Here is a 25408-nt window from a genome sequence, read left to right as displayed (position 1 = left end):
ATTTTCTTGAAGCTTCTTCAGTATTGTCTCCGACGGCTATAATCGCAGTATCATCAGCAAATGTAGCCATTGTGATATTTTCCATTTATGGTATATCATAGGTGTAAAGTAGATAAAGCATAGGTCCCAGTTCACTTCCTTGTGGTACACCTGCTTTAGTTTCTTTTATTGTAGAGTAAGCTTTTTCTTGCTTGACTCTAAAGATTCTGGTTGTAATGTATGATTTTAATAGTTCGGTGTGTTGTTTTGGTAGCATTTTCTGTAGTTTATGAACACGGCCTTCGTGCCAAACCTTATCGAAGGCTTGTGCTACATCTAAAAATATAGCTGTTCATACTTTTTGAATTTCGTAGGCTTTTTCAATAACATCTGTTATTCTGTGGACCTGGTTAATTGTTGAGTGTTTGTTAATAAACCCAAACTGGTGTGTTGGTATTAGGTTTTTCTCTCTATGAGATCACACCGGATGAATGGACAATAATGGAAGATCATTTTGTGTGGGTTCAAGCTGCTGATTGCTGTTCCAAATTATATTGGAATAGGATGAAGCATGAAACGTGGTATAATATTGTTCAATTTAAATACTATTCAAAGCAAAAAATAAGCCATTACCCAAATTAAAAAAATTAAATTAGTATAATAATAATAATAATAATAATAATTTAAGATAAATATTTCTTTTATGTCACATCTCTTTAATTAAATAAATTAATACAACCAAAGGTTAAGTTATATCTGAAGATAACAATTATAACTAAAACATTTTCGAATGAAGTTACATCGTCAAATAACTACAAAACTGCACAAGCTGGCTTGGTCGGCTAATGCGACGGCTCATCAAATTGTACATTGCGAGTTCAATTCACGCTCGTTTACAAAAACTTTTTCGTTCTACAATCCCATTAAGGTCCTTTATGTTCATTTTATTTTTTTTCCTTTTTTTTCATCCTACCAAAACTACCCCTATGTAAAAAACCACCCCCACCCTTGTAAGAGTTTGTTTTATGAGTTTTATATAAAAATATATATTCATCCTATACTTACAGTTTTTATTTTTGTAATGGTGTCGGCTGATAATTGGTCCAATTCTTTGTGGCTATTAATTTTAAGGGATAGTGGTGGTTGTGTGAGAGGTAAGAAAAGAAATAGTGCTAATCTCTGAAAAAACTCACTATACGCCAAAGAATGAAATTATTAAAACAATATTTTGTTATTTTATAAAATCTACTTACCGACCGAAGATGTCTACAGAGTGAATCTGATGCACAACCCATAGACGATCTTTATAAGAAAAATATTGATATCTCATAGTGTATAGGATATCTCGACTATTATTTTACTATTCAAAACTATTGATTCTGCTCATTTGTTTTGTGAAAAAAAAGGCTGATATCGCATAGGGGACTTTGATCCATATATTGTCTTTCAAAACTGCTTTTTGTTTTGTTGGTTTTTGTGTTATGGCGAGTACAGATATGAACGAAGCGAATGGCTCGGGGTTTATGAGAGACCTTGCGTGAATATTCAGCACGGATTCGTTGAAAGGTGAGTACAGAGTTGAACGAAGCGAACGTTCGGGGTGTGCGGGAGGACCTGCGCGAAGATTCGGCATGGATTCGGCGAAAATCTCTCCGTTCGCGGTGATGGAAATCAATTCGTGGGGCGTTCGGTTCTTCTCGGAAAGTTTTGGTCTTGAAAAATCATTTGACGGTTTTCATCGTTTGGTTCGGAACCATGTATTCTTTTGTTTATAATCATACTTTTCACAGTGGAATGCCAAAATAAAATGTCTTCTGAATCATTTTTCGACGGTACGTATAAAAAAAACAATTCATAATTTTGACACGTTTGTTTGTAATTACCATTAAGTTAATTATTTCAGATTTCACAACGAGATTCCTGCAAGTAAAACAAATATTTTAATTTTTTCTGTTTTTTATGAGGTTTTTAGATAATTAGATATATTATTATTAATCATTAATAGATATAAAACACATATTTATCATTCAAAGACATTTTTATAGTAATAATTAAATTACAAGGAAAAACAGGGTTGCTGTCTCGAAACCAAAACATGTCATTCATAATCCAGTCAATCCGGCCAGATCCGCGGCCCTTGGAACTGCGTTCTGCTCATCGCCAAGCGCTGAAAGTTATTGAGGTGGACACTGGAACTAAGCGAAGTGCATGCGCATTATGACTTTGAACCAATTTTGAAACCTATTCATCAAGAATGAAGCAATGTTTATTGCTAAAATAATAAGTACCGTCTGAGCGAGTAACATAATAAACAAAGTCCAACTTGATTTTGGTAAGAATATGTCATAAAACTTTTATGTTTATATAACTTAAGTATTCTATTTATACTCTGCAATAAGATTTTTTGCAGTTACCATATATTAATTAGTATTTAACTTGTAGTTATTTCCACTCTGATCACCCTGTCTTGGAAATTGTCAGTAGTGAATGATAATCCGATATTAAGAAAGTTTCAATCAAGTGAATAACTAAGCTGTTAATTTCCAATCTATCTAACATTTGTTCACAATTCCTTTATTTATTTGTCAATTTCTTCTTCACTTGGATGATGGAATTCATCCAAACCGAACGTGTTATTAAACATTTCTGTTTCCAGCATAAAGCACAATATATCTGCTATGAATTATTAATTAATATTATGATTAATAAAACGTAATCAATTATTAATCCAACTTTTCGTTGTCTTTACACTATTTTTATAATCATCTTGCCATGAGTGACTATTGGGTATATTGACCAATTTCTAAAATATCCATGTGTCAAGAGGAGGTCTCCATTATCTCGTTCCTGTTCAAAGAAACTGATTAGGGATGCAATCTGTTCTGTCTGGCTTAGACAGACAAAGCGTTAAAACAACGTTTGCCGGTTTATAACCTGTAGTTATTATAATTAATATATTGAAGAATTTTTCAGAAGTTTGACAACCGGACAACTTTTGCAAGCTGGACCGATTACATGGTCGAACTTATCAGACAGCATTCTATCACTTTTTAATTGGAATAAAACGAGATGGAAAATATTGTCTTACTCTAAAAGGAATTTACAAATTGCGGCAGGCAACACTTTAAACCATTGGACCCATATGGACATTTAAAAATGGGATCAATATACCCAACGGTTACTCATGGCAAGATGATAATAAAAATAGTGTTAAGACAACTAAAGTTTATGGAAAAAGGTTAACTTTGGAACAATAATTGATTAGGTTTCATTAGTTATAACATTAATTAATAATTAATTGATTAATTAATGATTTGATTGATGACCTTTTATGTCCATTAGATATGTGTGCTATTGTTTACAATATACATGAGTATAAGGTTAAAATGTGCAGGGAGATAAAAAATATCAACTGTTTTGCAGATATGGCAAATGCATTAGGGAGAATTCAGTGATTAGTTTTATCAAGAATAGTGTACATGGGTAGTAGCAGAAGAAATAAAAAATACAGCGACATCAAAATGATTTGACAAGGAAGGAAACCAGAACTAAACGTAAAGAGGTAAATATGCTCTCTAATGAAAGTAAAATACATTACTTGGATATACAATTGTTAATTAGGTGGATTAAGCCTCCAGGGGGATGCCACTACATAAAATAACGCGCCTAGAACTATACTTTATGGGTGGTGTGGAAAGGAGTTCAATGTAAATATCATAAAACAACTCTAATCTATAAATTATTGTAGCTGCATAATTATCTGTAGTTTAAATTATTCGATCACATATGCTTTAGATATACTATAATGTTAAAATAAACTATATATATTTGATAACATTTTTATTTCATTACTTTATTTGAACTAGAATTTTGTTATCTATCAAAGACAAACTGAATTGAGTTGATAAACGCATTGAGTTGATACGGCAACATTGCGACGATTTGACGTCATACATTTAGATGACGTATGTTCACATCAACTTTGGATAGACTGTATAAGTTATTATTCAAATCGGTCGAAATTATATTTTCTTTTTTGTTATCTGATACGTCTTGAGTCGAGATTCCTAGACAAATCGCTGTCATAAACGTTTAGTAAAAAAAATCTGAAAAACGGGAGAACACATGGTGATAATCAGTTGAAAAAAAAAAACACACGCAGACGCCCAACAAATTATTTAATCCTTTCCAATGTGTCTTCTGGCCACGTTGTTTTGAAAAGTCTTTTCCGCCGTAATGTCCCGATAATTTACAAGCGCCCAAAAATCGTGGCGGGCCTTGTACGCGACTGCCTTGACAAATAGCGGCAACTGTCGATTCGGTCTCCGTTTGAAGTTGGCGCGAAAGTGCGCAATTATCGTAAAGGCTGCGATTTATGGTCAGCCACTCTCTTTTATCTGCCGTCGCGAGAAAAAGGAGGAGATAGGAAAAAATAACGTACTGCCGGGATGATTTACGATCGAGCGCAGGTTCAAACGGGATGGAAATGTTTAGGAATTTTCAGGTTTTCGGATTGTTTTGAAACGCCACGGGCGGAATTTATGACGGACGCGGGGTTAATTATGATGGCGGGTGTACTGTCATTTTGTGGAGGTCGTTGTTTATGTGAGAGTTGGGTAGGAGAGCGTAATTGTCCGTGGCAATTACCAGAAACCTCAAAATTAAATCAAATAAATGGACCTTAAATATTTTTGTTGTAATTTCGCAGTGCTTTAATCATTTTTCCTTGATATATATATTTTAATTTTGACCAAAACATTAAACTTTTTGAAGAGTATGTTGTTTTTATTATAAGTAAATACGTTAAATTCAATTGCACATTATAAAGAAAGTGTCACACATGCATGTGGATGCTTATTATTGATACTTACTTAACTATATTTACGGTTTTCGACCTGAGCAACCAAAAGCTGTTTATAAGGTAAATTGTGGAGCTGAATTCAAATCAGCAGTCCACTTGTAAAAATGGATCTACTCTTCGATATATTCAATAAATTAATTATTTTACAATTTTTGGAGCATTAGTGATTATTTAAGGCATAGGAACCTATAAATCAGATATGAATAAAGGTTGAACTGAACCTTTTATACTGCTTGTGTACTATTTCACCATTAGGGTCCAACACTAAATGCTCATTATATATTACTCCCAAATTCCTTGGCACTGCCCTTCGATTTTCGCTATATCTTGGTGTATCCGCTCACCTTGCTTGTTTGTGCTTTTAACTGACGTGAAACGCTTGGAACGGTCTTCTTGAAGCTAATCAAAGCCTTTGACAAGGTTTGGCACGAAGGCTTAGTGGCGAAATGCATTTGGTTAAGTCTACCCGATGACCTAACTGCGTTTATTAAATCATTTCTGTTAGGTAGATCATTTCAGGTAAATATTAAAGATATTCTTTCTAGCCTGAAAATCATTGACGCGGGAGCTCCACACGGTTACCCTCTGGTACCCGTTTTATTTAATCATTTTCTTTTAGATATTCCTAGGAGAGCACAAGTTGAGGCAGATTTCTACGCAGACGGCACTGCTTACTTTATCTCTTCAAGAATAGCACCGTACATTCAAGACTTCAAAAACAACTCTATGATACTATGATATGATGATTTTTGCATAGTACAAGTCAACCCACAAAAAATCCAGGTCATCTTGTTCCTCAAGAAGCGTTTTGCACCGAGCATTTCGCGTCTTAAAATCGAGAATGCCGAAATTCCATGGTCTGAAGAAGCCACCTATCTCGGCTTGTCTTCGATCGCAAGTTTAGGTGGAACTCCCAGATTTAAAGGTCCCTCCAGAAAGGTTAGGTTATTGTTAATCTGCTGTTTCCGCTCATCAATCGGGCCAGCAGGTTTCTTATCTCAATAAAATCTCTTCTGTATAAGAGGATGGTTCAATCAGTCATTCTACACGGCTCCAGTGTCTATCTCAAATATGTCTCACCTAGCCAGGTGGAACTTCTTCAAGTTTTGTTCTTTCTGCGTTTGATTTATACTGCGGATATCTCGCAAACAAAACAAACAACCTTTGAAACATTTGTGGACGACAGTCATTATGGCTAAAGACATATCTCTGCCCAGGACAGTACAAAAGTATAAATAGTAGTGATCAAGATCTAGAAATAGACAAGAAACTGGAATATTCTAGTAATAGAGTAATCGCGCCAAATTATAATAACCTAATTATATCACTTGGGGGATGTTCGATTTCTTAAGAAAAATCAGCGAAATATTTCGGCATCCATCTCTATGGCTAGTTAAATTGGAAACATCACGTGAGACAAAAAGCAGAGAAAATTAAATAACTCAAAATCAGACAATTGTACAACATTGTTATAAACCTTATTTGGACTTGGGGTTTATATGTGAGGTTGACTAAAACATAATGACAAAAACATTGCAATATGATTGCTAAAACATAAATATATTGATGCCAAAACAAAATGCTTTAATTAATTACCAGTGCTTATCGCTAGGTAATCATCGAAGAACTACATGATGACTTCGAAATCAAATAGATTTAAAAAGTTTTCCAAAATTTCGCCTTAAAACATGAAGGAAGATTAATATATCACAGCAACATGGAAGTAATACAACTACTGTTTATAAAAAATAGTAATACAAAAATGTAATACAAAGTAATACAACTACTGTTGAAAAAAGTTCTGTTCTTAATAGGATATTTGGTGAGTTACTTGCTATATTTAACTTATTAGTAGTTGTACAGTAATGTTGCTTCTTGAAATTTCTATCTAAATAATATTTACTCAATCTCACAGGGCCGTAATTTAACTTAAAATCACGTTATCTATTTCATTAAAAAACAAAAAACTCTAAATTACGATGTGCTCGAAATTTGACTACAATATTTAAGCTAATCGTATTTCCCTCATAATAGAGTAAAAGGGTTATTTTAAAAATGTTATATTACTAAAACTTGTTTTCACAATATTTTCAGTATAATATCAGAAATGTATTTGATTTATAACATTAATTAAAATAATAAATGTTTGTATATTTAAACATATTAAAATATATGCAAACTAGCTCAAGAACTAACACCCACTAATCTTTTTTAAACTGCATTTAATTAAATCTAATATCAATTTTCATAAATACGTATAAACTACTACGCCACAAAACATTGTAACATTATACGTCTCATTAGTAAGACTATTTTCAGAACTGTAACAATTTCAAAACATCGAATATAAGTATGATCTTTCTTATATTTCTATTATCTACTTTTGTCTTATAACAGAGAGTATATGAATAAAATAACTTTGAAATTGATATTTGATTTTAACATGTATATTAAAACCATAACGAACATAATTAGGTAGTTTATTTTTACAATTTGTAAATGTATATTAAAGGAACGTATTTAGAGTCATTAAATTAACTATTGATATTCCAAAAATTAGATAAACTAAATAACAAAAATAAATGATACAAGGTGCAAAGAATTCTCGCCCTTGCAGATAACTCATCTTTACTTTGTCTTATATGGTTTTCATTTATCTGTTGCTTTCTACTTTGTCTTATGACCCACGTGGGAACTAACAACTCACGAACAAATGGGGAATTAAACTTCTATGAAACTATTTTATAACCATTAAATTCTATGCAATATTCATTTTAACTCTTGATGCCCAAATGAACGTATTTATTACCTGGAATATTCGGTTAGTGTTTTGCTAAGATATTCATTTACTAATAAAATTTGAAATTAATTAGAAATCAATACCACTAAAATTTACAGAAAAATCTTAATAATCTTTAGAATTACCTCTAGTACAATGATATACTATGTCCCCAGAATCGTGTCAATTAACAGCAGTCCTTACGTAAAAACAATTTTTCTTTTTCTTCACAAGACATCAAATTAAATCAAAAACTGATTTCGAGAATCCAGATATCTTCCAAGGAAAGAAAATAGACTCTTCTTGTTATTCTCGAATTTTGTTAATCTATGTTGGGATAAACTTTTTATGCCGGGTTTTTCTTTCACTACTGTATATACTTTCAGTTGAAACGGATACATTTGTTTTCTTTGAAGAAAATGTAAAATGTAACTATAATTATCTACTGAATAAGAGTTGAAGTTGGTAGCGCATCGGCCAGAGCGTAAATATATTTTTTAATTTTTTTATAGTCGCCCCAACACAGTTGTTTTATTTAGCAATTTCAACTACTCACTTAATTTTAACGAACACTATCCTTTATTTTGTTTCAGAAACTTAAAAAAAAGCGTTTAGCCCCAGCGAGATTCGATCTTAGGATGTTATTGTCGGTGAGCTAACTCTTAGCCTATGTTGTGTTTGTTTATATATTTTATGTCATCGATTCGACGGCTATGCCTGGTTGCTTTATTTGGGCGATTTTCGTTTTATTGAAATATATTTTAAAAAATCTTCCTCGATATAAGCTTTAACCGTGCCAAATTTCACCCCTCTAGCAAAATTATCGCTAAGCCGATTAATATATAGAAGCTCTAGTTTTATAATCTAGCTAATATTAATTATTAATCTGTTCTTTGGTTGGGGATCCTAAAATTATTTAACTATGATTCTGTGTATGGTGTATCCACCATTATCGTAGAAAGTGTCGATCGTGAAACGTTGAAAGATATATGTGGTCACACATTTAATCAATTGTTTGTTTTAACAGTCGCAAAACGCTTTGTATAATACACTGCAATATAACCTACAATACTTGCCATGTAAACTGAGCCAGCAACAGCAGAAAGCAATGTTGTCAACATGTAATAAGATTTACTATATTGCATGGTGTTCATATTATTTTGTGTATTTCTATACGTCAGGTGCATTTAAGTAATTAAAAAAACTGGCTAAACTATTATATAAGTCGATTTGTCGAAATTAATGCATTTGATCAAGGAATATATTGAAAAATGTAACAACTTAATAAAACACATTCGGGCGCGACGTTAACAAAGCTAAAAGGTTTGAATGATCCTAAATTAGAAAAATAGGCTAATGTGTGATGCGACTCTTAAACTCCGAATCGAGTATACACACAGGAATAGAACAAGAAAAATCTGCGAATTTCAAAAGCCTATTAATTACTGTCCTGATCTCCTGTACGTCTCAGAAGCTTTTTATCGGGTATATAATTTGGAATCTACAAGGTGAGTAAATTGTAATCGTGGAATTCTCGTCATTTAAACTTAATACGGTTGAAGTTCTCCAGGATAGTGTCTTGGGACAACTTCGGTATCTGCTCTACATTGCTGATATCCCAACAAAAGAAACAATACTTGGAACGAAGACAAAGTTGTTACGGCAAAAAATATATCTGTGTCTAAGTGTGTAGAAAAGGTACAAGTGGCAGTAGACAAGATCTATAAATAGATGTTATGTTTTTGATGTTAATTTTGTCTTGTGGTGAAAAGATAAAAACTTTATTATATCACATAACGGGTTCCCGATTCCTTAAGAAGAATCAGCTAAGTACCTTGGTATACATCTTACTGGTAGGTTAAGTTGGAAAAACAATGTTACACAAAAATGAGTGTGCATCAGGCTCAAAATCAAACAATTATACTGGTTAGTCCGAAAATACTCCAACTTGGTCTAACATAAAAAAATATTGGTTTATTTGTCACCTATAAAGTCAATTTGGACTTATAGAGTGAACATATGAGGCAGTAGTAAAGCATTAAACCAACTAGTAATCAAAAAACCTAATTACTAAACTGCAAAACAAAGTTCTTCGATTATTTACCAATGTTTATCTTTATGTAACCAACGAAGAATTTGTACGATGAACCATCAAATGGGTTTACAATAGCGGCTGTTCCTAATAAGTGCACATGTTATATGCACCCCCAAATTAATGTCCCCTTTTGAAAAGAAAACGAATTAAATTCTGTCCTGTCACTATTTTAATAATTCTATTTATTTAAAAAATGGTTTATCACAGACTTGAAATTAATACATAAAAACTGTGATGAATTTCTTATCTGACGGTAAACGGAAAGCTTAAACCTATCAATTATTTCGTAAACAATACTTCATATCCCCAAAACGCAAGACGCTTTACATTCCCCCCGATCACGGGAATATTTGGTCACTGCATATCGGAATATTAGATCTGATTGGTGAATCCTTTGCTGCCCGCACCCCGTGTACTCCGCGGCAGTAAATGGTTTTTGCTGACATCTGAGTACATGAAATCTGTTCACTTGTAGCTCGCGGATGTAATATTCTATGTCGAAACTGGAATTTTAATAAACTGATGGACAACCTAACGTTGTGCACCCCTAAAGTATTGAACCACGCACCGCCGCTGGTTATTAAATCACAGCAATGCGGAAGCAATACAGCTAATGGGCAACACTTAGAAATCAGAAGATTGAAATGAACCAAACCAAACGAACTTGTTTAGTCTAAAATAATGACAGGACAGAATTTAATTAGTTTTCTTTTCAAGAGGAGGTATTACATTTGGGGATGCACGTGTACATGTGCACTTATTGAGGAACCGCCGCTGTTTTCGGCAAAGACGGTACGAAGAGTCCGAGAGGTCCACGAAGCTAAAATTCATACAAGCGCTGCGATTGCGAATTCCTTTAAACAGGAGTCAACGCTAAGTCTTGAAAGAAGTGGTACAAAGATAATAAAAACTGAACAGTTTTTGATTTGAATCATCATTATTGTTTCCTACAAATGGCAGGGTTTGTGCATGAAGAACTTCAAAAGAACTACGATCCGGACTGCCATGCTTTCTACAGTTAAGCAAGGGGGAGATTCTGTTATAATTTGGACGGTAATATCGTGGTAATCAGCTGGTCTTCTCATTTACATCACTGGCCGGATTACTGCGGATAAGAGTAAGGAGTAGACTTCTAACTCCAAGATCATTGCTGGATGTTTTGGTGCAAGATTATTACAGCATTCCGTTGGAAACAATTGCTGCTCTTTTAAATGCAAATGACAGCTGAACACCCTATTAATAAATAAATTCAGTTTATACGTCAGCTATCTTATATATTAATCTATTTAGTGAAAATTTTGCTTCTCTTTTTGAAGAAAACGGTGGCACCTGGAGGCGTGAAATTTGACGCGCTTAAAGGTTATATAGAAGAAGTTTTTGTCTAATATTTTTGTGTAATATGTGCTACAAATAAATATATGTCAATAAAACGAAAAACGCCGAAATCAAGTAACCAAGCATAGCCGTCAGATCAGTGACACAAAAGGTTATAAATAAACATAGCGGGTACCCATGTGGGCTAAGAGTTTGGCTCGCCGACAATAACGTGTGTTAAGATATTTTCTGTAAATTTTGGTGGTATTGACTTCTGATTAATTTCAGGTTTCATTAGTAAATGCATTTCTTAACAAATCACTAACCGAATATTGCAGGCAATAAATACGTTATTTTGTGTATCAAAAGTTAAATAAATATTGCATAAAATATTAATAGTTATAAAATAGTTTAATAGAATTTTAATTGGGACACATGGGACTTAAGACAAAGTAGAAAACAATAAATAAATGAAAATCATAGAAGACAAACTAAATATAAGTTATCTGCAATGGTGAGATAGAAGAGTAAAATAAATAACCAAAGAACAATGCAATTTTATTTAAAAATGTAGGTAAAAAATTATTATTTTAATCAGAAACATTTTAAAGTATTGATAAATATTAACGTGTTTAATGATTATTGCAATAAGAAATGTGTATATGTAACCATATTATAATATATTCTTTGAACCTTGCATCAATTATTTTCATTATTTACTTTGTAGACCAAACTTAAATTACCTAATTGTGTTCGTTGTTGTTTTAATATACATGCTAAACTGAAATAACAATTTCAAAATTGTTTTCTCTATTTTTATATATAGACATGTATTATTTCATTTATTATTTAACATTTATGTTTATAACATAAAAGTAAAGGAAGATCATGTATACTTATATTGTATACCTTGAATTTGTTACAGTTCTGAAAATAAACTTATGATACTTTGTTATAATGTTCAGTGGCGTAGTAATTTGCACTTACTATACTATTAATACTATTTTGTACATTGTACACTATTTGCACTTATTGTGTATGTACTTTGTTGATTATTGGAAATTTATTGGAAGTTAATGGAAATTAGGTTTAATTAAATGCCATTTAGAAAATGTTAGTGAGTGTTAGTTTGTGAGAGTGTTTGCATTTATTCTATTCAGATATTTATTATTAATTAATATCAAATACATTTCTGATTTTATATTGAAAGTACTGTAAAAATAAGTTATAGTAGTCATTAACCATCATTTTTTAATTAGCACTTTTACTCTATTATAAGAGAAATATTATTAAATTAATACATGGTGGGCGAATTTCGACCACAAATCGAGCACTAGTTCATATTATTTCATCCCTCTCTATATTGTACGACTCAATAAATGCGTTTTTAAGACCAGAAACTGATACTATATTGACTATATTGATGGACAAAACAGAATACATGCATTCGTCCAATATATACTATTTTACTTTACTATTGCGTTCATTTCAACGCTCATCTAACTTTTAAAAGTTTTGGTAGGGTTGATTTGTTTTTTGTTTCTATGGCCAACGGTTTACCCCAAGTGTTATTAATTTAACCGACAATCTTTTTGATTCTGGTGTATGGTTGTGCATTCATGTGTCTTCTAAATATCGTCGATTCATGTTCTTTCTGGGCCGCAAATGTGACATACATTTCGAACATTTCGAAGTAAATTACACACTCTCGCATTTTCCTATACAATTATAAACACAGAAATTTCATGACAACCTTTTTGTGCATTTTTTATGTTTTCCAGTATATCTACCGATTGTGGGCGAATGCAACAGTATTTTTTCCTACCAAACTAACAATTTCTTTCGTGAAAATATGTTTTTAGCAGCGTTGGGAATTATCGAATGAAAAGGATTATCCATGGTTTCATTCGAATATTTTCAATCGACTACTTGATGAATGATTTGTTACTATTTTCAGTCGACTGAAATGTTTATTACTAGTTTTATATAGAGTAGTTTTGAGTGTTTTGGCTTTGCCATTCTAACCGTAACTTTGATGTTTCGAATTTATAGTTTAGTCTGTAATATGATGGCAAAAAAAACAATGTATATTAATATACCAGCATTTAAAAACTTTATTATTCATAGTTATTTCTTAACATGACACGATAAAAGAACAAGATTTTGAGTGATATATAGTATAATACTTTTGATTATATTTATGTTACCTTGGCTACTATTAGATAATGCTCTCTTTGACTGACTTTCGATTTCCTAAGTCTTTCGATGTTTGTTCAAGACTTTTCTATAAAGAAATAAAATAAATATTAAAAACAAAAAAAATTATATTCTTTTTTTCTACAAAGTTTGGGATAGAAAAGATAAAGAATGATAATATTTTTAAATTTCACTATATTATTTTCATATTAAATTCATTATATATTTATTGTTTTATGTTATTGAAAAAGCTAAGCTATAGGTTTGTTACCTGTGATCTCTAAACTATTCGAAAAATTATACATTAAGAGGGCTTCCGTAATAAACACGGAACAATAGAACAAATACATAGATTAGTCAACCAAATTAACAATAACTTAAACGATAAAAAAAATAGCTCCGCTGCATTCTCGATATTTCTGGTATGGCACAATGGACTGCATGGCACAATCATACTTCACAGATAGACAATTTATTGTCAAACAGGGTGACGAATATACTGACCTACACCCAATATATTCGAGTGTTCCGCAGGGCAGTGTCCTTGGCCTGTTGTGATATCTATTGTATCCAGTATCTTACCGACCTCAAGAAACACTACTGTTGCAGTATAAGCTGACGATACAGCGGTTTTATCATCACACGAGGATCCAATATCAGCTACAAGAAACCTTCAACTTTATCTTAACAACGGCGAATTGTGGTTGAAAACGTGGCGTATCAAAGCAAATGAGACAAAATCTACCCATGTGACATTCACCCTCTATAGAAGAACATGTCTCTCAATAAAATTGAATAATCATGAACTTCCGCAAGCAGACAACGTTAAATATCTGGTAATGCATTTCGATCGACGTTTGACATGGAAAAAACATATAGTTACAAAACGCAAACAGCTTGGGCTTAAACTAAATTAAATGTACTAGCCGATTGAGCATAAATATTGATAGGATGATAATTTAAATTATCATTAGATAACAAGGTTTTGCTGTATAAGTCAATACTTAGGCCCATTTGGTCCTATGGTATTGAACTATGTGGTACTACTAGCAAATATAATATAGATATCCTCCAGAGATTCCAGAATAAAGTGTTGCGAGTCATCGTCGATGCCCCATATTACGTGCGCAACAAACAAAACTGATTCAGCGCGATATCTCCATAGAATCCACAATGAGTGTGATTCGGAGTGTTAGTGCGAAGTACTCTGAAAGATTATTAATGCATCCCAATGCACTCGCTAAACTCAAACTCAAACTGCTATATGAACTGATTAATAGACACATAGAGTGAGATTTAATAATCTCTAGAATAAGCTAGAATAATTTTTAGAATAAGTTAGGATAGACTTCAAAATAAGTTAGAATACTATTTAGAATAAGATTTTGATTATAAGTTGTACAGTTGATCACTTACTGAAATGATCTACTACATGTCAGGATAGTTATATTATATAACTGAAATCATATAATAACACTTATTGCCCACGGGCAGATTGTTGACGTTCTAGAAGATTAATAATTTAAAAAAATGTTATTGAAAAATGACAATTTAATTATTATTAATTCTTTCTGGAAAGCCACCAAATACCAAAAACGATCATGTTTACAAAGTCCAGCTATAAGAGACGTATGTGGAAATTGAACACGCATCAACCAATTGAGAGCATTTGCTGACCATCTAGAAAAAACTTTCAAACAAAACAAATCTAATATTTATTATAATTTTCCGAACATAGATTGTGAAAATTCGACGATTCAATTCAACGTCAAAAAATAATATAGTAGCCGAAGGACAATTGCTGTAAAACTACTAAGAAAGGAAATTGTAAAACTCATCGAACTGATCTATACAGCATCTCGAGTAAAACATGTTCCAGGCGTATAGAAAAAGGTTGAAATTATCATGATCCCATGACCTGGAAAATCACCAAATGAAATAAAATCCTATAGATCTGTTACCAGTAATACCTAAGGTATGAAAAAAGCTCCTGTTGAAAGAATAAAATTGATTATAAGAAGAAAAACCTTAATACCGAAACACCAGTTCGGGTTTGTTAACAAATATTCAACCATTGACTAGGTTCTTTGAATAATACAATAAGTAATAAAAATAATAAAATAAAATAATACAATAAGTAATAAAAATAATAAAATAAAATAAAAAGAAGTTTATGAACGCAAAAAGGTATATTTGGCTATATTCTTAGATGTAGCACTATTCGTCGATAAGATATGGCATGACGGCCTTGTTGATAAGCTACAGAAAATGTTACTGAAACAACACACCGAACTAGTGTACTAGTGTAAAAGAAAGCCTACTTTATAATAAAAGAAGCTAAAGCATGTGTATCACAAGAAAGTCTACTATATCAACTCGACACATGTGGTAGGCTGATGACACTATGATTTTTGCTATCGGAGATAATAGCGAAGTTGTAGAGAATGTGCCTGACTAGTTCGGTTGTCAAACGTATGCAAATTTCTTCAAAACAATAGTGATAATGATTTCTTCAAAACGATAGTGATAAATTGGCAAATGTTATTTTAATGCTTTGCTTGTTTTAATAAATTTCAAATCGTTGTTTACTATTACTTTGATTTAAAATTCTGAAGCCAGATATTGTGTTTCTAATCAGTTACTTTGAACAGGAACGAGATAATGGAGACCTCCTCTTGTCAGTAAAATCCGTTAGAGAGGTTAGCATTTTTACTGTTAAATATTAATTTGTTGCGATTTTTATAGAATTTTTTTAGCATATTACAGTTGCACTGAATATTAGTATGGCAAAAATGAAAAATATAATCTTGAATACATCGAAAAAAACCGTCCTCATAAGAAGCGATGAATCAAGATCAACTTGATGTTAGCTCTATCAGAGATTAAATATATGAAATCTATAAAAACAGTGGGGAGTTTTTCAATACAAACATAATTTAATACAATTATTTCAAAGGAAACTCTTAGTCTGAATAGTATCGAAAAGTTCTAATGGAACTTCCGGATATTGTTTTTAAAAGAATTCAATTTTTAAAAGCATATAATAAAATGAAGGAAGACGACTTTACTTTACTTACCCATTGGTCACTCATGACAAGATGGTAATAAAAATAGTGTAATGAGAACAAAAGTTGATAGAAAAAAGTAAACGTAGGAATAACAATTGCTTAGGTTTTATTAGCCCTAACATGTATTAATAATTTATTGCAGATATGTTGTACTTCATGCTGGAAACAGCAATGTTTAATGACAGCTTCGGTTTGGGTGAAGACGTTCAGACACATTGAAGAAAAAATTGACAAATGATGGAATTGTGAACAAATGTTGGATAAATTGGAAATTAACAGCTTAGTTATTTACTTGAATGAAACTTTCTGATTTCTAAGACAGGGTGATTAGAATGGAAACGTGTAAAGGTAATATAACACTATTTTTGTTTAATTTTTTTAAATTTAGATTATGTTTTTTATTAGTATATATTGTTATGTTTTTTTACGTATGAGACAATAATACGGATTTTATATATATTTATTTTTACACTTATTTTTATATTTTATTGAATTTTATATAATAAATTTTTTTCAGAAATTAAATTATTTTTATTTAAATTTTATTAGTCAATGGAACGTATTTTCCTGGCACGTAATAATATAATAACATAATGACGACTTAAAAGTTTTTATTACTCTAATTATTAAATTAATATGATTTTAATTACTCTATTGATAGACTAAAATAAAATCTAAATATTGGACGCAGCAAAACTTTTCGCCAGATATCCTTATTCTCTCTCTAATACTTTATGATAATAGATAAGAGTGGTATAATTTGTGTGTTAGAGCAGATACCTACTGAAAGGTTTGTCGATGTTCAATCAAAATATAAAATCAAATATTGTTTATGGCAAAGAGCTATTACCTTCTGATTCGATATCCGAACTTTGTCTTTTCTCTCCCAGTCTCAGCAGGCTGCTGACGGAAAAATGCGCTGCGTTATCCTGCGAGGTGAACGTCTTCGTCGTGGTATCGTATCCTTGGCTCGCCGTGCGACCGCCGTCATAGTTGAACATATTCGCCAACCTCCCCGTCTGAGGACGTCGTAATTCTCCCCTCTGCCTCTTCGTCGTCGTCGTCGTCCTTGCGGCCGACGCGGTTCAGTCTCGTATTGTACGCTTTAATTAGTTCCTTTTGTGATGGTCGGTTTCAATTTCACTGGAGTTATGGGGTTTTTTCGCACTCTTTCCTTCAACGAACGACAGCCGTATTGTGCTCGATCCGACGCTTTGACGTTTTACATCTTGTTCGTTCCTGTAGGAAGAAAGTTATTGTACTTTTTCAATGAAACTGTCGTTCTAATAACAGGGCAATGGATCCACATCCCGTAGCACCTGGCAATTTCTATTAAATTTCTTTTTATTGGATCGTAGGTAAAATTATTTTTTAATTCGCGAGGTCTTTTTTCTCAATAGCTCGGTTGACTTATATAATGATGACTGTAATTGTAATATCGTAAGTTATATACAGAAAAATGGAAGATGTAAAAAAAAGATGTACATACAATTTTTATTAAAATGTTATGGGCATTTTTAACAATAATTTATTAAATTAATTTCTCTGAAGATAAATAAAACACATTAAGGTTTGGAGAAACCAATCTGTAATTCATCATAAATACTACAGTTTTTGTATAAAATTGCTAACATTTTGATAGCGGTATTGCTAAACTTGAATAGTGGTATTAATAGTATAAGCAATTGAAAGTTTTAATGCTCTTGGTAGTATGTAAACTTATTCTTGAAACTAAAACAAATTATATGGAAATTTTCATTCAGAACTGAGACAAAATTACATTATTAGGTAGCCAAATTTAAACAAAAGTATGGTTTTCAAAACGAATACCTTTATTTAAATATGATATGAGAACATGAAGGACCTTCAAAATTCAGTTAAGATTCGTTCTTGGTGGATATTGATAAACCTCATTAATTTCAATTTTTTTAGATTGACTTGAATATAGCTAGAACGGTTTTTTTAAGAAAAAGAGGTAAGTTCTATTAAAGTTTGTAACAATGTTTAAATTATACAGATAAAATGAGATAGGTGAAAGTTCCAACTAACGGAAACTTTAATCCTGTATACACAACTTTACAATGGTTTGTAAAATCTTAAAGTATTATGGACTATGCTGAAAACAATTTTTCCTTTTGTTCAGACATTTTAACATGACAATAATATTAAGAAATTATGAAAAATGTAGCCAGATTAGACACACGCACTAAATTAATTTCCATATTAACTTAACTACCACAGAACCGAGATTAAAATCCAATTGAAAGTTGTTCACTTAAATGATTTGATTGAAATTGTCAGTTACAATGCTTCGTCAGACAAGATAGAGCTTCTATATACTTTGCTGAATTGTCATAGAGTTTGAAGAAAATTTTGCAAAATTTAATAAATAATTTAATGAGTGTTATTTAGAACATTAAGTTATAAAAATAATTTGATTTAAAAAAAAAATAAGTTGCATATAACAGGTCAGTTGAAAAATCCCCGGCCTACCATAGTAAAACACATATTTTTGGCAAAATTAGTTTTTTTTTTTGAAGATAATTCCCTTCAAGGGTGATACACTGACTATAGCGAACTTTTCGATACCAATTTTATAGTACGATTTGTCCTTTGCTTCAAAATAGGCCTCAGTTTCGTCGATCACTTCTTCACTCGACGATAATTTTTTCCCAGCGAGCATTCTTTTGAGATCTGAGAACAGGAAATAGTCGCTGGTGGCCATATCTGGAGAATACGGTGGATGAGGAGACAATTCATGGATTTCTGACACGGTGCATTATTTTGGTGAAGCAGCACTTTCTTTTACTTCAAATGCGACCGTGTTTCGGCGATTTCGTCCTTCAAACGGTCGAATAACGCTATGTAATAGTCGCTGTGATATGATGAACATGTTCAGTTGATATCTTTAGAATGTCTGCTATTTTATTCAATTTCAATTTACGGTCATTCAAAATTATTTTGTGGATTTTTTAAATGTTTTCATCGGTAGCAACCTCTTACGGGCGTCCACTGCATTCACCCTCTTCGGTACACATTTCACCACGTCTAAACTTAGCTTTCCAATCCATTGATGGTTGAATTTCTTGGGGCAATGTCCGGAAACTCGGCATCAAGCTAAGTTTTTGCTTCAACTGTATTCTTTCTCTTTAAAAAGCAATATTTTATCAACACGCGAAATTCCTTTTTATCCTTTTTTTTTTCACAATAACAAAAGCTGATTCACTCAAAATGCTATAACTCACAAACTAATGATCCGACAGCTGTCAAATTTATACACGCATCTTTTGAGGGTTAGGGTTAACTAAAAATGGACTTAAATCTAGTACCGCTATCTATGTGTCAGGTCGGGGACTTCTCAATTGACCTGTTAGTAATATAGTAATACCGATTCAATGAAACCATACCATAGCGCGTTTGAAAGGTATCAGTTCTTAGAACATCCTAGATTCAGAGATAGTTTCACTCTTTTTCTTAATCAGCTTTTAAAACAAGAATATTCAAAACTTAATTGTAGTCATATTTTGCTATTTTACCTTTGAAAAGAGAAATATGCAATATAGACTCATCTCCAATTGTGTAGTATTTATGGTGATAAGTACCTAAGGGAATACTAATGTCAGAAATCGCACGCTCGTTTAATTTCCGGATATTTCGATGTTAAAGATGACCTTGGGCAACCATTTAGAAAAAAGTTGATGAAATTTTTAAATATATCGAGGTAGACTGGCATATTTCATTTGAACAATTCTATATGGAACTAAATGTCATTCAAAAATAGTGTTAAACTAATGACATAAGACTAGACACCAAAAGAAGCTCGATACTTGGGTTACAAATGAATTATTTGCAATAAATATGATAGGTTAAGTTTTTATTTGTGAAACACTATTTGCTAAAACGAAATGAAAACGTGCTGTTTTTGAAACTAATGGTTACGGGAGATCAAAAATGGGTTATGTATCACAATAATATGCGGGGAGATCATGATCAAAGTCGAGAAAATCTTTATTAAAGGTTACAAAACCCGCCAATTAAGGTGATGCTATGTATTTGATGAGAATGAAAAAGAAATGATCATTATGGGCTGCTGGAACTTGACTAAACCATTAATTCGACTATCTAACTTAAAAAGAGTTTTTTTGAAAGTCGCTTGGTTTAGCGTTTCATTTAACAATCTCTGAATCTATATTCTATGAATTATCTATATATGAATCTCTATAGTTTATGAATTATGGTTTTATCAGACATAATGTTTTAAAATTTAGGCTAAGGTATTAGAATTGTTGAATTTATTTTGTAAGCTTGTATAATATTTGTTAGAAATGCTTTTTGATATTTGCAATTTAATTTTATAAAATTACTCAATTTAAAGAAGTTAATCCAGAAATTCCTCTGAGAGTATTTAATTCGATTAACTAAATATCAACTAATTGTTTGATTCGTGAGCAGTAACATACTTTCATTTTCACTTTCGGTATTTAATAATTGTAATTGTATTTATCTTTGATTAACTTGTGAATTTATGTGTTCAGTAATAATGAAGTTCGAGATGTATGTTACTGCAATTATAACATTTCATTTGATAAAAACGTTTAATGTGATCTCATATATGATAAATGTAACACTTAAAAGTTGAAATAAGTAAAATAGATTTAAAATTATCGTATCGATATCAATATCGATAAATTGTGTTAAAGAGTGAAGTTGAGGCTATTGAATCTGCATAGTATATGTATGTATAATATATAAAAGACACACATTACACATTGAAAACAAGCTTAAGTATTTAATTTTATCAGGAATATTGTAATAAGTATTTGAGGTGGGGGGAAACATAGTGGTGTACGGCAAATTCTTTGGAAGTAGAATCAATTAATTGTATTTTGTTAGGCTTTTTTCTTGTACTATGGCAATTTCTATGGAGTTTTCTACATTGCTCGGTTACTTTGAATATTTCTTACAATTTGTTTATAGCAATAAATGTGCGTTTACTCAATTTAAAAATTTTGGAATCTGAAAGAAATCTATGATAAAAACTTATGATTATGATTGAGATAATTTGGATTATAAATGATAAACATATCCTTATAATGTAACAGTATGTTAAGCACTTTTCTTTTTAAAATGAATCATTTTGTTGTTTTAAAAGAATTGGACGGATTTAACCACTCAAAATATCAGAGAGTTACTATGCGATTAGCACTGCATTCCATGCAAACTTCAACAAGAAGAAAGCGATTCAAAAACGCACATGTTTAGTATCCTAAGGAATGTATAATTGTAAAGAGCTTTAGATATAGTTGTCTGGATTTTATTGAGCTCAAGCTACATCTTCTGAAGTTTGGAACGTTTGACGATGTGGAAATGCAAGTTACATATAAACAGGGTTTGATCATCATTATCAAAATGGAAAAATATAGATATTTGGAAGTAGTGTGACTTCTTGCTCTATCAAATATTTGAGAAATCCTATGGTGACGCTTCTCTGTCAGCTGAGCAGATCAGACTCAAAATTAAAGAACTACATTAAGATCAAAGAGGGTGATTTATTTCATTAAGAAAGCCTATTTAGATTTACGGGGTTCAACTATAGGATTGCACCAAGATATCCACCCATCAAAACCTAAATCTATCAAGACAAAGTTATTTGATTAATTCTCATCATGCTTATCTCTACGTAACCAAAGAAGAACTGAATGATGACCTTGAATGATTAAGTGTATTTTAATTTATAGCGAAAAAAGGTAGAAAGAAGATTATTAAATTGCAACCTGAAAGTCAAAATATTGACGCGAACCAATCCACACGAACTTGTAAATAAGTGTAACTTATGTTAACTTAAATTAACAAATCCAAGTTATCATTAGATAACAATGTATTGCTGTATGAGTCTATACTTAAGCCCATTTGGACATATGGAATCCAACTATGGGGTACCGCTAGCAAATCTAATATATTCATCATTCAATGGTTCCAAAATAAGGTGTTGCGTGCCATTGTTGATGCTCCGTACTATATTTCAAATAAAGTGATACAACATGATATTTGCCTCTAGAACCTATAATGAGTGTAATTCAACGTGTTTGTGTGAAGTACTTCGAGAGAGTGTCAGTGCATCCCACTGTACTCGCTAATCAGCTAAATATGCGACGTGATAGTGAAGTGCGTAGACTAAAACCTGATCTGATTACTGGACATATGTAGACTTTAGAATAAGCTTTAGAATAAGACTAATTAATTAAGATAATATTTTATACAGAACATTGCTTAATGAAGTGATTTTCTACATGCCATGTATATATAATATAGACATAAGAAATACTTATTGCCAATAGGGTGGACTCACGAAGAGTAATAAAAAAATTATCATCTAGGTATAATTTAACTTTAATCCAAATATGCCTATTCTTAGTTTTAACAAACCTCGTACATATTTCTACATTCCACCCTATTCCATATAGAGAAGTATTGACTGTCAGATGATGTCATTTCATGTTAGCTCTAAAGACAGCTGTTTAATACTTTTCATTCTTTGCAAACTAGCTTTTGAGGTGAATGGTTTTTATGAAATTGCTTTCTTTTTGTGATATTAGCAAAAATGACACATCTAATTGGCGTAAAGTATTGTATGCTTGAAGTTTTTTTAACTTTATTATTTAAAAATGTATTTTAGGGTTAAAACATTATTATTTATAGGGTTAAAACCTATAGAAGTTAGGTTTTTTATTAGTATAGCACACACATTTATTTTCTGGCGTTTTCCACTGTGCGCTAATGTTTACTTTACGTTTAAATTTACAGTAGGCTTAGTTACTTATAAAATACAAAACTATTGTAGGTACTTATATTTTGAACTCTTCGTACTCTTCGAGAAAATAGAAAAGCATAGTGCCCCTTGCCTTTCAATAAATTTTCAAAAAATCGAAAAGAGGCAGTTGGCACATTCGTTCGATAAATAAGCGTTCCATAATAATATAGATTAACGTGATTTCCAATTCTGTGGGAATACAACTGCTTCATATCGTATTCAGACACTCAAGAAAAAAACGAATAAATTTTCAGCAACCACAGTTAATAAAACTGTATAATAATTATATGGGCGGTGTCGATCGGAGCGATCAAAATATCAACTGTAAGAGGTAAAAAATGGTATTTTCCAATATTTTTTAAGTTCTTGACCTTGCAGTACAAAATGCGTGGTTGCTCCACAAAATTGATAATGGAAAACTCGACAACCTAACTTTCCGCAGAAGAGTGGCTATGTCTCTTATTGAAACGAATTCATCTGGAAAGAGCCGTAAAAGATCAAGCCCTTTTTCTTTTCAAAATGTGTATTCGAGATTTGACAGAATCGATCACCTTGTAGACACAAGAAAATAGACACTACCCATTGCAGAGTGTGCCATAAAGCCGTGACAGTTGTTTGCATCAAATGCAAAGTGGCATTATAGTTTTTTTATAAATATAAATACTGTTCATATCTTTTTTTTTTAAATTATTTAGTATTCTCAAGTGCCTACTGTACTTATATAAGAACAGCATTTTTTGCTATAAATATCTATTTTTTAAACATTTTTTCTTGTATATTGTAATATTTAAAAAATAAAAAAAAACTTGATAAAAATAGTGTCAGGCATATCTGGGTTGATTTAGGAAATATATATTTATATATTTAATTCGTGTTAATCCTGCTTGCGGATTAATCCAAGTTCAACAGAAAAGTAGTAATGTACTATTATAAAGTTAAGTTAGCACAGTCCTAGATTATCTAATAAAACGTGTAACAAAAACATTACAATTTCAACACCAAATATTCATTGCAATTGCATTAATATGGAGAGGGGGCAAATATTTAATCAGAGGGAAACCTGAATTTGTTTCAGCAAGACCTTATATGACATAAACAAAACCTGCCTGATGAAACACTGATTCGATAACACTCACACACAATAATTCAACCACTATCGAACGGAGAACCAAACATTCACCTGTGCGTTAAATAAATTGCCGGTACGATCTCTAAGACAAAAGACACGCGTAAGAGACTAGAACCTCTTGGGCGACGAACCTACTTTCGACGGCACACTGAAACTTTCGGCTGGATCCTTCAGGCACGTCTGGAAACGACTTTTCGGAAAAGGCAGATGGGCGTGGCCCCGGTATGTCCCACCAAGTGCGACTTAAGCCGATGGGAGGAGCCTAAACTGGCTCAAAGTTATGCTAGCGTAGGATTGATTGATTTTTATTAGATGTCGTAGATGTGGTGATTTTCGTAAAAAATGCGATGGTGTTATATTTTATTATGAATTATCAAGTTAAATAAAAACTCAATGCAAAACAATTTGTATACGGCGACAAAATGTAATTTAGGTTTTGTTATGAGGAATAAGGATAAAACGAACTTTAAGTACGTACTTCTCATTAATTAAGTAGGTTAGGGGGTGCCAGGTTTAGTAATTTTCTCCATTCTTTATTTAATGTTTGATTTCTTTAAATCAGACTTAGCATAAAATGCTTCTATGCTCAAAAGTCTATGTTTAATACAAAAATTTACTAGAAAATTATTTTATCTTAATGGAAAGTAAAGTAGCAAATTTATTAGACTAAATGTACAGATGCTATTATCGGTCCAATCATATTTTAACATTTTTAAAAAATATATTAATGAATTTTTGCTACGTTGCGGATTAAATTACAATTTGTCTCATAGCGACTTTAAACTAGGTACTTATCACGTAAGATCCATTGATCCTTACTTAGCCTCTAATAAAATAAAATAGTATTAGCACTTTTCAGTGTTTCTATCATTTAGTGCACACAACTACACAAGATCATACATTGTTTCCACATTGCGACACACCATTTCCACATTTTACATATCATTGTTTCTCTTGAATCTGCGTCTTAGTTCAGTGTTATCGAACAGTTGCAGCACTTCGCTATTTACATGGGAGTGGAGTCTCTCCTAATGTCTTGTTACGAATTTCTTAATTCTCTCTATTTGCCGTAATATCTGTTTGTATCCACATTACTTCTCACGGCTTAGTTGAGAAGTAATATGTTAATATTACTTTTCACAAAACATTCATCCACAAACATCATCTATGACTGAT

The 25408-nt window shown here is 31.8% G+C and overlaps 1 protein-coding gene and 1 long non-coding RNA gene across 2 annotated transcripts in view; both read right to left on the bottom strand.

The window, feature by feature from the left end:
• Nucleotides 1–24434, bottom strand: part of LOC143195048 (uncharacterized) — a 39808-nt gene extending 15374 nt beyond the window's left edge. Inside the window, exons 1-2 of the mRNA XM_076401899.1 lie at nucleotides 24210–24434; nucleotides 17143–17531 (exon numbers count right to left, since the gene is read on the bottom strand). Of these exons, the coding sequence (XP_076258014.1) occupies nucleotides 17143–17293 (151 nt within the window). The 5' untranslated portion in view covers nucleotides 17294–17531; nucleotides 24210–24434. The remainder of the gene's footprint in view (nucleotides 1–17142; nucleotides 17532–24209) is intronic.
• LOC143195064 (uncharacterized) lies at nucleotides 848–1373 on the bottom strand. The gene is made up of 3 exons (XR_013005457.1): nucleotides 1233–1373; nucleotides 1045–1158; nucleotides 848–963 (listed from the first exon to the last, which is right to left on the bottom strand). It is a non-coding gene; the product is annotated as an uncharacterized LOC143195064 (long non-coding RNA).
• Nucleotides 24435–25408: the final 974 nt, after the last annotated feature.

The sequence above is a fragment of the Rhynchophorus ferrugineus genome, unplaced genomic scaffold (assembly GCF_030347505.1).
Source record: "Rhynchophorus ferrugineus isolate W39M unplaced genomic scaffold, kcgeb_rfMv2 rfM4, whole genome shotgun sequence".
Classification (NCBI taxonomy): domain Eukaryota; kingdom Metazoa; phylum Arthropoda; class Insecta; order Coleoptera; family Curculionidae; genus Rhynchophorus; species Rhynchophorus ferrugineus.
The sequence above is the reverse complement of the archived record's forward strand: the minus strand, read 5'-3'. Positions and strand labels throughout refer to the sequence as shown.